The 14765-nt window shown below is 42.8% G+C and overlaps 1 protein-coding gene and 2 pseudogenes across 1 annotated transcript; 1 reads left to right on the top strand and 2 right to left on the bottom strand.

Annotated features, from left to right (window-relative positions):
* Positions 1 to 1860: 1860 nt before the first annotated feature.
* On the bottom strand, positions 1861 to 3021 carry LOC117035201 (elongation factor 1-alpha 1-like; annotated as a pseudogene).
* Positions 3022 to 4166: 1145 nt separating this feature from the next.
* On the bottom strand, positions 4167 to 8359 carry LOC117035386 (vesicle-associated membrane protein 7-like; annotated as a pseudogene).
* Positions 8360 to 12419: 4060 nt separating this feature from the next.
* On the top strand, positions 12420 to 14507 carry IGFL4 (IGF like family member 4). Its single transcript, XM_033128590.1, has 4 exons — positions 12420 to 12518; positions 13192 to 13242; positions 13352 to 13611; positions 13770 to 14507. The coding sequence occupies exons 1-4, from the start codon at positions 12500 to 12502 to the stop codon at positions 13854 to 13856; spliced, it is 417 nt and encodes a 138-aa protein (XP_032984481.1). The 5' UTR covers positions 12420 to 12499; the 3' UTR covers positions 13857 to 14507.
* Positions 14508 to 14765: the final 258 nt, after the last annotated feature.

Genomic DNA, 14765 nt, shown 5'->3' with positions numbered 1-14765 from the left:
CATTGCAAAATGCTTTACTTTACAGAGCCCAGAAGCGTTTGCCTCTTTTCTATCTTCTAAGGATGCTGCTTATTGAAAAATAAAGCAAGGCAAAAACAGTTATGAAAATCATGCTTTATTTTAAATACCCATATTTTAAAAAATGACTAGCACAAAAATCCCCTGCAATGTTGGGGGCTATTTAAAGGCTTTACAATATTATGACAATCGTGCACTGCAGGGGGAGTTGGATGTAATAGGACAAGTGGACAGCTGTAGGATGGACTCGCCCCATCTGTCGGGTCTCTCTGTGATGGTTGTAGTCACCACTTAGGAGAAGGAAACTAGTGAGGACTTTGGGGGTTGTGAGGTCTGATCGAGAGGCACCTCACTGCTTGGATCACCTGGGACAGGTTCAGCTGAAGTTTAGAAAAAATGCATCTTGGAAGAGCCAGAGAGATTGGAACCAAATGAGTCCCTGGAACCCAGAGCTCTCCCAGGACCTGCCAACTTCAGCCGTAGCTCAGAAATGTTTTCCAGGTGAGCAGATCTTGGAGGACCTTGGGGCCTGGTCAGGAAACCTGAGATTCTCTCCTAAAGCAGCAGGTTTGTCATTTTATGGGGCTATGCTGTCCAATACTGCAGGCACTGGATGCTCTGGCTATTTAAATTAATTTAAATTAAGTAAAATGCCTCAGTTTCACTGACTGCATTTCAAGTGTTCAATAGCCACGTGTGGCTGGTGGTTCCCTTATTGTACAGTGCAGATAAAGAGCACGTCTACCATTGCAGAATGTTCTAGAGGATAGTGTTAGTCTAGATGCCTTCAAATGAAAATTCAAAGAGTCTCTCAGTGACTGAGTCAGTAAAATTAACACAATGAAGAAAGATTCGGGTTTCCCAACTTTGTGATTCTCCTATAATGCAACCCACTGTGGATTCAAAAGTCACCTGGATCTTTTCTCATCAACATGTGGGAATTATCTCCACCCAGAACAAGTTCCTGGGAAATGTCTTATTATGCCCTTCAGAAACAAAATGGAAAATTTTAAAATGTAGTCAGCTAAATAAATAATAAAATTAAATTAAATATAACTGAACCATACACTTTTTCTTTCAACTTCCAGTATCAGTTTCCTACAATCTGGTTACAATTAACTGTAGCAAGACAGTGTTCAATATTCCTTAAGCCTCGTTTTAGGTTCTTTGAGCTACCTCAGTATTTGTAAATGTGAGAATCACATTCCAGTAACTGGAAAACTAAAATTTGATACACCAACAAATTTACTCAATATTGATGTAAGCATACAAAATTTTATATGTAACACTCAGACTTTAATATTACAGAACCTGGCCTTTGTAAACTACCTTACACATCAACAAAGTTACTCTTTGCTTATCTGTCCTAACTTATGAAGTGCTGCACCAACAGACCCCCTCCCATAGCTGTTTACTGTGTAAACAGATGATTCCTCCCCTTAAGACAAGGTGAAAAAACCCAAAGTTCCCACCCAGAAAAAAACGTTAACCCCAACTTATCAAATTCTAAAGTTTCAGCAGATGTAACACCAGAAATAGCTTATGGGCAACTCTAAGTCTCTTACCTAAGTAGTACTATAGGAAGTTACAGTGTTGACAAAAAGAACACAGGTTTCTCATTAAATTTTGTTTTAATGGGTCTCAAAATTCTGTGACAAATTTTTGGTCAATTTGTTTCCATTAAAAAATACTGACTTTAAAAACTAATAACTTAAAAACTGCCACACACACACACAAAAAAATGGTCCACAAAACATTCTCCTTTCCTTCTGAAGGTTTTACGATGCACTGTAATCATTAACCAGCCTTTTACTATTAAACTTAAGTGGTCAATTGAGAAAAACAGTTCTGAGACCGCTCTTCCACCACTGATTAAGACTGGGGTGGCAGGTATTGGGGATAATATTCATTTAGCCTTCTGATCTTTCTGAGCAGACTTGGTGACCTTGCCAGCTCCAGCTGCCTTCTTGTCCACCGCTTTGATGACACCCGCAACAACTGCCTGTGTCATGTCACGAACAGCAAGCAGCCCAGCGGAGGGTCATCAGAGAAGCTCTGATGGGCTTGCCACATGGCTTGCCAGGAACCGTGTCAATGATGGCAGCATCACCAGATTTCAAAAACTTGGGGCCATCTTCCAGCTTTTTCCCTGAATGACGATCAATATTTTCCTTCAGCTCGGCAAATTTGCAAGCAACGTGAGCTGTGTGACAACTGACCACAGATGCGTATCCAGCACTGATTTGGCCTGGATGGTTCAGGATCATCACCTGAGCCGTGAAGCCAGCTGCTTCCATTGGTGGGTCATGTTTGCTGTCACCAGCCACATTGCCACGACGAACATCTTTGACAGACACATTCTTGACATTGAAGCCCACATTGTCCCCAGGAAGAGCTTCACTCAAAGCTTCATGGTGCATTTCAACAGACTTTACTTCAGTTGTAACACTGACTGGAGCAGAGGTGACCACCAGGCTGGGTCTGAGAACACCAGTCTTCACTCGGCCCACAGGGACAGCACCAATACCACCAATTTTGTAGACATCCTGGAGGGGCAGACGCAAACGCTTGTCAGTTGGACAATTTGGTGGCAGGATGGAATCCAGAGCTTAAAGCAGCGTGGTTCCACTGGCACTGCCATCCTTACGGGTGACCTTCCATCCCTTGAACCAAAGCACTTGGCTCCAGCATGTTGTCACCGTTCCAACCAGAGATTGGCACAAATGCTGCTGTGTCAGGGTTGTAGCCAATTTTCTTAATATAGGTGCTGACTTCCTTAGTGATTTCCTCGTATCTCTTCTGGCTGTAAGGCGGCTCAGTGGAATCCATTTTGTTAACACCAACAGTTAGTTGTTTCACACCCACTGTGTAAGTCAGAAGGGCATGCTCACGGGTCTGCCCGTTCCTGGAGACACCTGCTTCACATTCACCAGCACCGGCAGCAACAATCAGGACAGCACAGTCAGTCTGAGATGTGCCTGGAATCATGTTTTTGATAAAAATCTCTGTGTCCTGGGGCATCAATGATGGTCACATATTTGCTTTTAGATGCACACCAAAAGTATATAGCGGCTAGCAGACGCCAGAGTAGACGAAGCAGTGTGATGGCATTCTAGTTTTCTTACAGTGCACTTAAATAAATGTTACACTGTCTTGGATTGTTTCTATACCTCATACTGCCTGCTCTCGTTTCACAAGAGTTCTTCAAGACTAGGCAGATTAAAGAACTTACTGGAACACAGAGCATGCTCCGACGAGTATTAAACAGCAGTCAAAGCCAAACCCTGCAGTTGACCGTTGACTATATTAGATTCTCTTCGGGCTTTTCCCAGCCTGGAAAAATTGCCCACACTATCTGCCTTCACACAGCTAAAATGCTAGCTTATGCACTATGGTTCTCTTCTTTTTCTTTGGTGAACCAGAGAATTTATCTCCCCACTCCCTCCACTATGTGCTCTATTAACTATAGAATTGCCCTAAAAATCAAGTGAAGAAAAAGAAATATATAAAACAACATAACCTTCAACAATATTTAAACTATCATCTTCCCAAATCAACTGCAATGGGGTAACAGGACATCAAGCTCTGCAAGGTTTGCATACGGTCAACCTTTTTCCTAAAAGCGGATACTAGGAGGTCAAAGATAATTCCATGTGCCTCTAACAGGCTAGCAAGATGATCCCCCTCTGACTGAGATACAATGTCTAATACTTTACCTGCGTGGGCTCCTAGAAGCAAGCAGTACCGACAATTCAATTACAGTTCCCCAAATTACAATGAACCTCCATTTATATTGTTCTCAAGTACCTAAAACTCTTCAATTACAAAAGACATAAAGATGAGACGTGAGCAATGCTCTGTCTCTTGAACACCTCTGTGCGCACACAGCGTTCATCTGCCGTGTTCACAGACAAGTATCAGACTGGTGGGTTGCACCCTGCTCATAGCTGTGTGGAATCGCAAACAAACATGTTTCTCTATGGAGGTGACACTAATTAACAAACCAAAGTAACAAACAAAGGGCCTTTTTAAGGCTACTGCTGCTCAATTTGAAATGTACTGGAATAAACTGGTTAACAGGACAAAGAAAAATCTGGATGCATAGAACAAGATTAAAAACAGAAAAAGAAACAAGAGGGTTGAAGAGACTAACAGACACCATCTGTCGGTATTAAAAAGGCTTCAATCACAGGGAGCCTTTGACTCCTTGTTCTCTCGTACCCTTGGTTGATGGTAACTTTTCCGTGTTTCTTCACACAGCTTGGCCATGTAAATCCACCACAGAGAGGTGACACAATGACACACGATGATGAGGAGGATGGTGAGCTTGAGATCCTTTATACACATGGCTTGGGCAAGATTTCTGCTGGTTGTTTTGAAGGTGACAGACGAATCCGTGAGATTTTCTGTTTTATCTATCAATAATTCCAATCTTTCTCCTCGCTGAGCTACCAGATCTATGTTTCTGACCATGATTCCTTTCAGTTCATCCACTTGGGCTCGAGTCTCCATCACTTTGTCTAGGCCCTTATTCTCAGAGTGATGCTTCAGCCATGCAGCCAACACACTTGAGAACTCGCTATTCAGGGCAGATAGGAGTGCTGTCTGTGCTCTTGAACACATGTGGTCTGGAACCTCTTCTTTATCTCATTCAGAAAATTAAAGGCTCGGAAACGTTCAGAATCATCATCAGTGATACAAAGGTATACAATCCTGTCTTGGCAGATGTAATGAAACAAATAATTGCCGTGTGAATACGTTAGTTTGTTATTTTCAGAAGGTATCTTAGCCAGAATCTGCTCAGTCACTTCCAGGAAGTTTCCTCCACACCAAGCATGTTTGGCAAGGATACTGGTTCCCCTGGCAACAACAGCAAAAGGAATGCCATGGCTTCAATCTGTCCAGGCACCCTCTCAGAGCGCGCGGGCTCGGGACTGAGGGGCGCGGGTCAGCCGCCAACCGCCCGCTCCTAGATATGGTAGGGACCGGACGCCGCCAGCTTCCGGGTATCTACATCTGGTTAATAAGGCAAAATCACTGTTATGTAAGTTTGTGTTTCTTTACCTGTGACAGCAACTAGCAGTACAGTGCATGCAGGAGTCCTTTTGCAAACGTGACAAGGCATAAATAAAAATACACATAAATAAACCAACTGTCAAGAACTGGGAATGGACTGGATCCTACCAGTTTCATGATTTCTCTCAGAAGACACAAGTCTTCTGGGACAGAGACAAAAGACAGTTTCCTCCTCACAGCAATAGAGAGTAACCAGAGTACCAGCATTTGCACCTGTCCCCTGAGCCCCAATTCCCACAGGGCGAGGGAAGAGATCAGGTGACGCCAGCAAACAGTGGGTTGCATTACAGAAGACAAACCCCAAATCTGAATTTTTCATAATGGGCCATAAGCCTGCCTGGCCTTTGTCCTGAAGGAAGATCTTGTCACTATTACACAGGACGCTAAACAAATCTATCCTGTGCTCTGGAGGGAGACACTCCCTCCATCTTCCAAGGCCGTTCGCTGTACTAACATCCTTGAAAAGAATCTGGAAGAAAAAACACTCAATGCCTAACTGCAAGACATGCAAAAATGTAGGAGACCCGTGGAAACTGTCACCAACACCACAAACAATGTTATAATAAAGAAACAATAACTGAGATAATACAAGGGAGCAGCTGTGTGATCCAGGGACATTATTGCCTGGCTGCAGTGACGACTGTGACAGTCCTGAGTGTGAGGGCGACACCTCAGTGTCACAGGTATGTGGATTTTCAAGGCTTGAAATCGTTCAGTGACGCCCCACTGCCTCCAGGATGAAACCCAAACTCCCCAGCATGTCCAGCAAGGTCCATCATGATCTGCGCGGCTTCCCCGCCCCACCTCCTCCTGCAGCACCACCGGCCTCCGTCATCCACCCTAACAGAGTCCCCCCGGCCATTCCCCAAACAGGCCTCCAAGCCGCGGCTCCTGCAGGCCTCTGTTTCCAGGCCTCCTCCAGCCCTTCATCTGAAAAACTCTTACTTCTTCTTCAGGGCTCAGCTCAGGCAGCTCCTGCTCCCCACCTTCCCATCCTGGGTCCTGTTTCACCCAGTGATAAAGAATAAGGAGCCCACGGGATGTAGAGTACAGCAGAGGGAATAGAGTCAATGGTATTGTGACAGCTTCGTACGGTGTCAGGTGGGTAGTAGACTTGGTGGGGTTCTCACTTTGTGAGGAGTGTAAATGTCTAATCATTGTGTTGTACACATGAAACTAAAAAAATAAAGAATAAGGGCCCATTCCATCTGTCCCCAGAGCACTCCTGCTTACCTCTGTCACTGTGTTTGTTATGTCGGTGCTTGTTATCCTGGTTATTGGCCCAACCTGGATTTTTTTTTACGTTTTCAAAAGAATGCATATATAGGGTAAAACTTCCAGCACACTTTTTTTAAAATTAAAAATAAAAGTCTCTGTCCCTTTCTTTGACCTTCATATCCATTTATGCCCCTCAGAGTCCAACGCTGTTACCAGTTTTTAGCTCTAGCACCTTCATAGTTTTTAAATAGTATGTATGCTCAGAATTCCCTTCCATGATTTTAAGAGTCCGACTCCACCCTTTACAAGCTGTGGGATTTTGTCAAATGACTTAACTTCTTATATCTTTAGTGTTCTCTTGAAACACAGTGAATTAACAGTTCCCCATGTTGGGTCTTATAAATATCCTATAAAGCAAACACATTTGTAGATATCATGGAAACAGGACTCCACGTATATCCTTATGATTCAAATTGAGTCCATTTCTGAAAACACGTTGGATAGAAATGTTTCAGAACACGGGAACTTGGATTCTATTGTTTTAATTGCAAAAATAATGATTCATTTTTATCAATTCAATTCATTTCTATTAGCTTAATTAACAACTTTAAGTACTCGCCACAAATATCATGAAATATACTCTCTAAAACTCTAACAGTCCGTAAAAAAAAAAGTCTAACAGTCCATCAAGAGTTGTCACATGATATGAAGCATTGAAAATAACTACTGTACTTAAAAGTCAACATTTAGCTCTATAAGGACCATGGGCTCCTAAAGTAAGAAAAACAGTGTGTGGTAGCGGGAACACATTGCTTTTTCCTTTCACAAAGAAACAAATGTATACAGTAATATAAAATATATACAATTAAATGCATTAAAGTTACTACAGATATTTTCTAAATTGGATCCGAGTGTGCAGTGGTGCCACCAGGTACGACAGATGCACACCCCTGGGATCCTTGCAGGGTTAACCACTCAGGGAAGCGCAGGGAAGGTGAGACATATTGCGCCACATGTATAGACAAGCCCAAGGTGGAATCCAGTCAGAGGAACAGCTGACACAGGACGCGTCACCCTCCTACCCGGACTCCTGCCCAACTCAAAACTCTCACACGCTTGTACAAGACAACAGTTTGAGTCACGTTATCTCTTTTGGCTCAACAACATCAAGTGTGTCTATCAAATATATTCACAGTATAACTTTACATAATGAGGAATACCAGTACCTTGCAAAGTCAGAGAGAATTTCATTAACTTCATAAATGGACTGGTTATTTGAGGTTTCTAGGTGGAAGGTAAAAGTGACGACTACGGGCAATAACAATAGTCCACGTGTGCAAAGCCCTTCTGGTTTGTCAGACTCTATAGATATCGTTTCTCCTCAGAACAGTTCCTTCACCCCCAAAAAACAAACGAATAAACAAACAAACACCCTGATGAAGTCCTTTTGTGGTCACACCTCCCCCTCCGCCCCCTGCCTCTCCTCTTAAGCCCTGGCAACCACAGTCTATTCTCCATCTTTATAGTTTCTCCTGTCCCAGAATGTTACATAAATGGAATTACTCCACACATAATCTTTTGAGACTATCTTCTTTCACCAGGCTAAATGCCTTGTGCTCCTAGCTGTTGGGTGTATCAGTATTTCCTTCCTTGAATTGCTGAGGAGTGTTCCATCGTACGGATATTACACAACTTCTCTAGTAAGTCCTCTATAGATGGACATTTGGGTTGTTTCCAGTTTGGGGCTATTACAAATAAAACTGTGATGACTATTCATGCAAACTTTCTATGGGAACATCAGTTTTTGTTTCCCTGAGATAAGTGCCCAGGAGTGTAAGTGCTGAGTCAACGATAAGTGAATCTTTAATTTTTCTTAATTAAAGTATAATGGGGTGACAATCATTAGTAACGTTACTATAAGAAACTGCCGCCTGTTTTCCCGAATGCTGGACCATTTTGCATTACCAGCGGTAACCTGTGAGAGGTCCGGTTTCTCGGCATCCTTGTCAGCGCTTAGTATTGTCAATGTTTTGTTAATTTTAACCATTCTGATAGATGGGAGGAGGCGTTTCATTGTGGTCTTAATTTGCAGTTCCCTGATGGCTAATGAACTTGAGCATCTTTTCGTGTGCTCATCTGCCATCTGGAATCCTCCGTAAAGTGCTGCTCATCTTTTCCCCGTCTGTACTCGTTCTTTGTGTTCTTACTGTTTGCTTTTGAGAGCTTTTCATGTCCTTGTATATCCTGATATCAACTTTTCATAGTGTTGCGTATTCAGGATACAAGTCCTATGGCAGATAGGTGATGTGCAAATATTTTCCCCAAAGTATTTTAGATTTTGACAAGTGCAATTTATCAATATTTTCCATTATGGGTTGTGTTTCTGATGTCATGTCTCCAGGCCACTAATATTTTCTCCATGATTTTCTTCTAGAAGACTTGTAGTTTTGATTTTACATTTGGATCCATTTGGAGTTAAACATTGTATTAATATAAAATGTGAGGTATAATTATAGATTCTCACCCCCCCCAGTATATGAATGCCTAATTCTTCTACTTCCATTTATTGAAAAGACTCTAATTCTCCAATTGCCTTTGCATCTTTGTGCATATTTGTGTGGATCTATTTCTAGCCTATATTCCATTCTACTGATCTATATGTCTATCCATTTGCCAATACTACACTGTCTTGATTACTGTGGCTTTATAGTAATTATTTAAATTGGGTAGCATGGGTCCCCCAACCTTTTTTTTTTCCTCAAAATTGTTTTGGCTGTTTTAGTATGCTTTGCCTTTCTATAAAAATTTTAGAATTAGCTTGTCTGAATCTCCAAAAATTTCTGCTGAGATTTTGATGGCAATTATGTTAAATCTGTAGATCAATTTAGGGAAAAATGACATCTTAACTATATTTATACTGCATTTTAAGTCACTATGTAAATAAGTGTCCCTATTTATTTATTTCTTCTTTGATTTCTTTCATCTGTTATTTGTAGTTTCCTGCATGTACATCCTGTACATGTTTTATTGACTCATCCCTAAGTATTTCAATGGGGGGGTAGATGGGTAAATGAGACTCTTCTTTTAAATTTCAATGTCTAGTTGTTAATGCCAGTGTATAGAAACACTTGATTGTTTGCATGTTGCGTTTGCATCCTACAATCTTTCCAATGTCAACGATTAGTTCCAGGAGCTATTTTTATTTTTTATGTTTGGTAGGTTTAAGGAGATGCTTCAAGTTCCCTGGTACTTTCACGTCTCCTCATGGGACACATAGCAAGAATTAAGTGCAGCGAACGTCAGTCGTGGTGGAACACTCTAATCGTCCCGGGCCAGGAGAGCATGGGAGGCTTATGAAGGACCGCCATAAAGCTGTTCTCACTGCTTATCTATCTTTCAGGGGTGCTGTCCTAAGACATTTCTCCTTGCCATCTCCCAGTGATGAGGAGGCATCAGGCTTTCTACCTCACCCCCATGCAAGCTTTAAAACTGCTCAGCTGCAACATGGCGTTGTCCACCCCTGTGGGGAAGATGTTGAAGAAAATTTGCCTTCATTAGTTGATGTGAGCTTTGGTCTATTAGCTTTTATCTGTTCCTGTGTGTGAGGTGATTTCTGTGCTGTGATCAGGGGTTGAGTAAATTCCCCCTTGGTCTCATTCTCCTGGGCAGGGAGATATGAGATGATGTTTGTTGTTCTGTCTGTGCTGTGAGGTGATGGTTAGCTTAGGGTTAAAGAAATTCTTGATCAGAGGTTGAGAGAATTTCCTCTTTGTTCTCTCTGTTTCGCCCACATCAGCAGATGAAGTGAAGAAGTAGCTAAGTTATATCAGGATGACGTGAGAGGCACGTTGCCAGGCTTTGGAAGACGTTGGGCTGATGGTCCCAGCAAAAACAGTAGATATTGTTTATCCAGATGAATTGGCCCTTTGGCCAGATGGGCGACATTCATATCAGTAACTGCCGGACCCTCCCGGAACTGGCCATTCCCGGAGGGGGAGGCAGGAACAAGAAACTTGGCTCTAAGGTACATCTGAGAAAATATATAAGACAGACCTCAGTTGACAGTGTTAATAATTATCATTTCATCATTTGCTCATTTGTCATTGGTGATTTCTCATCATTCTAAATTTTTGAAGACCTCCAGCAACATGCAGCTTACAACACCAGGGGAAGTCCTGACTTCCAGCCACGGACCTGGGGAGGTCTGGCTGGTTCCCGGCCTCTCCAGTGTTGTTCCCCATGGTTAGCCTTCTTGAGAACTTGTTAGCATCTAGAAAACTTGTATGCAGCTTGCAGCTTACAACATCAGAAGACGCCTTGACTTCTAAAAACAAAGACAACAGTAGCATTCTTGGGAACTAACAAACAACAGTGTGGGAGACACCTGAGTTTCTCTCACCTACATACCTGGCAAGGTTTTGATTTATAACTTTTCCAGTGTTTTTCTCCCCCAGTTTGGTGAGCTTTGGACGTCTACTGTAATAGTTACTATCCTATAGAGCTTATTATTGCTTTTGGATACTCCTTACTGATGTTATTTGTGTATTTAGCCAAGTGATTTTTGATCAATAGTAAGCATATGCTGGGATCTCTTAAACTTAAAAGTATGTGTACTCCTTTGACATGACATTGATACCAATGTACATGGTTTGTCTTAACCACCTATACTTTCTGACATTAGCACATTCTATTAATTGCCTTTGTCTTTTGCTATTGCATATTGCTAAATAAATTGATTAGATATTACTAAATAAATTCATTAGCCCCATTCTAGCCTGTGTCCCTCCTCCTTCCTTTCCCCCTCGTCATTACAACCCCAAAACAGGGTGTCCTACCCTCCATTTTGAACTGTCTAAATCTAAAAAGAGCTTAGTGCTTTTTTACTCACCAAATCTATCAGCCTTCTCCTTTATTGACAATAGGTTCCAGAGGATGTTCTATGTAGGTAATTTAATTATATAAAGATTAATTCTTGTAGTAATAAACTTTAAAATTTTGCTTCCTAGTCAGTTGTACTGTTTATCTGGGGCTTTCTATTTCAGTCAGGAATTCCTTGCTTGTAGGTTAAGAATTATGAATGAAGCAAAGCTAATTAATTTAGGAAACAGGAATGTACTTCTTCCAGCTCTGTTTCCCCAGCAGCTGTTCTGTGTAAATGGGTGTGACTCTCCACACACAGAACTCCTGTTAGGATGTATGGGCAGGAGGAGACATTATAGAAACCTGCTGACACAAATACTAACCCACACAAACACACACCTGCTGATTTAAGAGAGGAGGGCTAATATTCAGGCATGCATTGACCACCCATACTGAACTATGGCGCATACACTTAAAGAGAAGAGGAGGGAGTCCCTCCCACTAACTATGAGCTTTTACAAGGTCTCAAAGTCTTTGCCTGAACTCTCTTTCACCTTCCCAATATTTTCACTGTGACATGGGGAGGAAGCCAGCAGAGAACAGAGGGGAACATCTCATAATACCCCACTCATTATCTCATCACAATGACAGTAGTGGTGACAATAAAATAATAGTAAAAAACATGGATGGAGCCTTTCTTTGGACAAGGTACTCTACAGGGAGCTGCCTTTCAGTCTGTTTTATGAATCCCAGACGTCTACCCTGTATCAATCTATTCCTTTTTCGTTCTCCCTAGCAGAGTTTCTGCAGCCCCTGATCTTCTTCTAGATCACACCGCACCTTCACAATTTCCTGTAAATAACTCTGAAGAATTATAAACAGTGCAGGTCTGGATTGCATGGGAGCATTGGGGGCCCCTGGAAACTTCCAGGGTGGACAAGTATGGGAAGTCTAGAAAAAGTCAGTGCTTTGTGGGGAACGTGCCAAGGAAACCAGTTTGGTGGGGAATGTGCCAAGAAATTGTTTCCACTGGGTTTCCCCTTGCTAGAAAGCATCCAAAGAAAAACATGTCACAACTTTGGAAAGTTCCAACAAAGTATTTACTAAGGTTTTGAGATAGCTGGGAAGGTGGCAACCAGTTGGAACTGGTTTAGGAACACTTCACTATTAATTGATGTGGTTTTTTTCCTTACATTGAACTATTATTCTTCATGCTCCTCCCTTTCCAGCAGCACTGAGCTTCTGTTGTAACATGTGAGTCTATATAAGTCTTAGTACAAGGTCCTACACCCAGCTCTTCTGCTGCTCCGCTGGGTAATGAAGAACCATGGTGCCCAGGATCTTTGGTAAGGGGAGCTCCAGCCCCAAGTCCAGCTTAAGTGTTATCACACCCCTAATGTATCTCTGAACCTCAAACTTAATTGTCTTTCCTATTCAATTCCTCACTTCCCACCTTGTAATCACCCCATGGTATCTCTAATTATATACAAATCTCTCTCCCAACCTGCAAATTTTTCAGAATCTAGCTATTTCTTTCTTTCCTTTTTTTAAGATTTTATTGGGGAAGGGGAACAGGACTTTATTGAGGAACAGTGTGTACTTCCAGGCTTTTGTCCAAGTCAAGTTTTTATCCTTTCTATCGTAGTTGTGGAGGGCGCAGCTCAGCTCCAGGTCCAGTTGCCATTGTTAGTTGCAGGGGTCACAGCCCACCATCCCTTGCGGGAGTTGAGGAGTCGAACCGACAACCTTGTGGTTGAGAGCCCACTGGCCCATGTGGGAATCAAACCGGCAGCCTTCAGCATTAGGAGCATGGAGCTCCAACTGCCTGAGCCACCGGGCCGGCCCAGAATCTTAGCTCTTTCCAGAGCCCTCCTTCCACCCAGAGTCAGTCTCAAAATCTACTCAAATCTCTCATTGTTACCAACAATGAAGGAAGCTCGTGGACATCACCTTGGGGCCAATGATAGTGACCAGAAGGCTACTCTACAGCATGATTCTCATTCTCCTTCTGTTTCTTAGCTGCTATCTTCATTTTTGAAATCGTGGGCTCACGCTCAGAAGGAGTCACAGGTGAGAACAGGTGCGGGGAGGATGGAAGGGGTGGCACCGTGGGTGGGAGTCGGAGCTCCCAAGGATCTTAGACTGGTCCTTGGAGCCCATTCTGTCATGGCTCTTCCAGACACTGGACTCTTGCTATGCCAGCCAGCACCCATGTGTGGGGACCAGATCTACAACCCCTTGGAGCAGTGCTGTGATGAGGGGACCGTCCTGCCCCTGAACCAGACCCGCCTCTGTGGCCCCTACTGCACCTTCTGGCCCTGCTTCCAGCACTGCTGCCTTGAGTCCTCGGGCGCTCAGAATCGGACTGTTGTGAGGTTTAAGGTCCCAGGCACGAAGTCCAACTGCAGGTCCGCCCCCCTCACCAGGATCTGTGCCCAGGTAAGTGTGCGGTTCTAGTCCAGGCTGGGAGAGGGGGGAGCAAGGGATGGACTTGGATTGTTTGTGTTGCAGCCTGATGTGCAGTCTCTGCTGAGGTCCCTGTCACCCCATCTCCGAGTGAACATGTACTCTGTCCTTCTCTATCTCTCTCTCTGCAGGAGTACCTCCCCAACAAGCCCTCTATCAGAATTGAGTATTTCTGGACCATCCTGAGGAGCACAGACACAGGACACTCAAGATTCTGATGTTTGCTGGTCAGTAGTCCTGCGACAAAGATTTTTAATAACCATAAATATCACTTTTTCTTCCATTTGGAAGACCGCCATACTAGCCCAAGCTACCATCACCATCCATACCTCAGCAGTCATCTAGCTGATCTCCCTACTTCTACTTTGTCCCCTTTAGTTTAGTTTGTAAATTGGAATAATCGTTTTTAAATATCAAACAGAAGAAAAATATTGTGGAAATCCCCACTCTGGCTTCCATGAAATCTGTAGTTAATCCCCATCTCCCACACTCTTTTTTTTCCTTTTTACATTTGGTAACTATTTTTACATATCTTTCAATACTTCATTGTATTTAAGTGCTACTTAAAAATAGTGATATACTTATCAGTTAATTTAGTCTGATAAGTATGGACCAACATGGACCAGAAAAAGTGGTAGTCAATTTAATTCTATTTCTTTCCTTTCTCTAGACCCCAAATGATTTTTGTACATATGTTTGTATCCCAGTCATAATAAGGAGATTCCACATTAATTGTGGAATTTTACAGATACCATGTTTCCCCGAAAATAAGACCGAGTCTTATATTAAAATAAGACTGGGTTGAGCCAGCCCAGTGGCTCAGGCGGTTGGAGCACCGTGCTCCTAACTCTGAAGGCTGCCGGTTCGATTCCCACATGGGCCAGTGGGCTCTCAACCACAAGGTTGATGGTTCGACTCCCATAAGGGATGGTGGGCTGCGCCCCTTGCAACTAGCAATGGCAACTGGTCCTGGAGCTGACCTGCGCCCTCCACAACTAAGACTGAAAGGACAACAACTTGACTTGGAAATAAGTCCTGGAACCACTGCTCCCCAATAAAGTCCTGTTCCCCTTCCCCAATAAAATCTTTAAAAAACAAACAAAAAAAATCATCAACTAATCATTAAA

The sequence above is a fragment of the Rhinolophus ferrumequinum genome, chromosome 15 (assembly GCF_004115265.2).
Source record: "Rhinolophus ferrumequinum isolate MPI-CBG mRhiFer1 chromosome 15, mRhiFer1_v1.p, whole genome shotgun sequence".
Taxonomy (NCBI): Eukaryota; Metazoa; Chordata; class Mammalia; order Chiroptera; family Rhinolophidae; genus Rhinolophus; species Rhinolophus ferrumequinum.
Note: the sequence above shows the minus strand (reverse complement) of the source record. Positions and strands in the feature narration are given on the sequence as shown.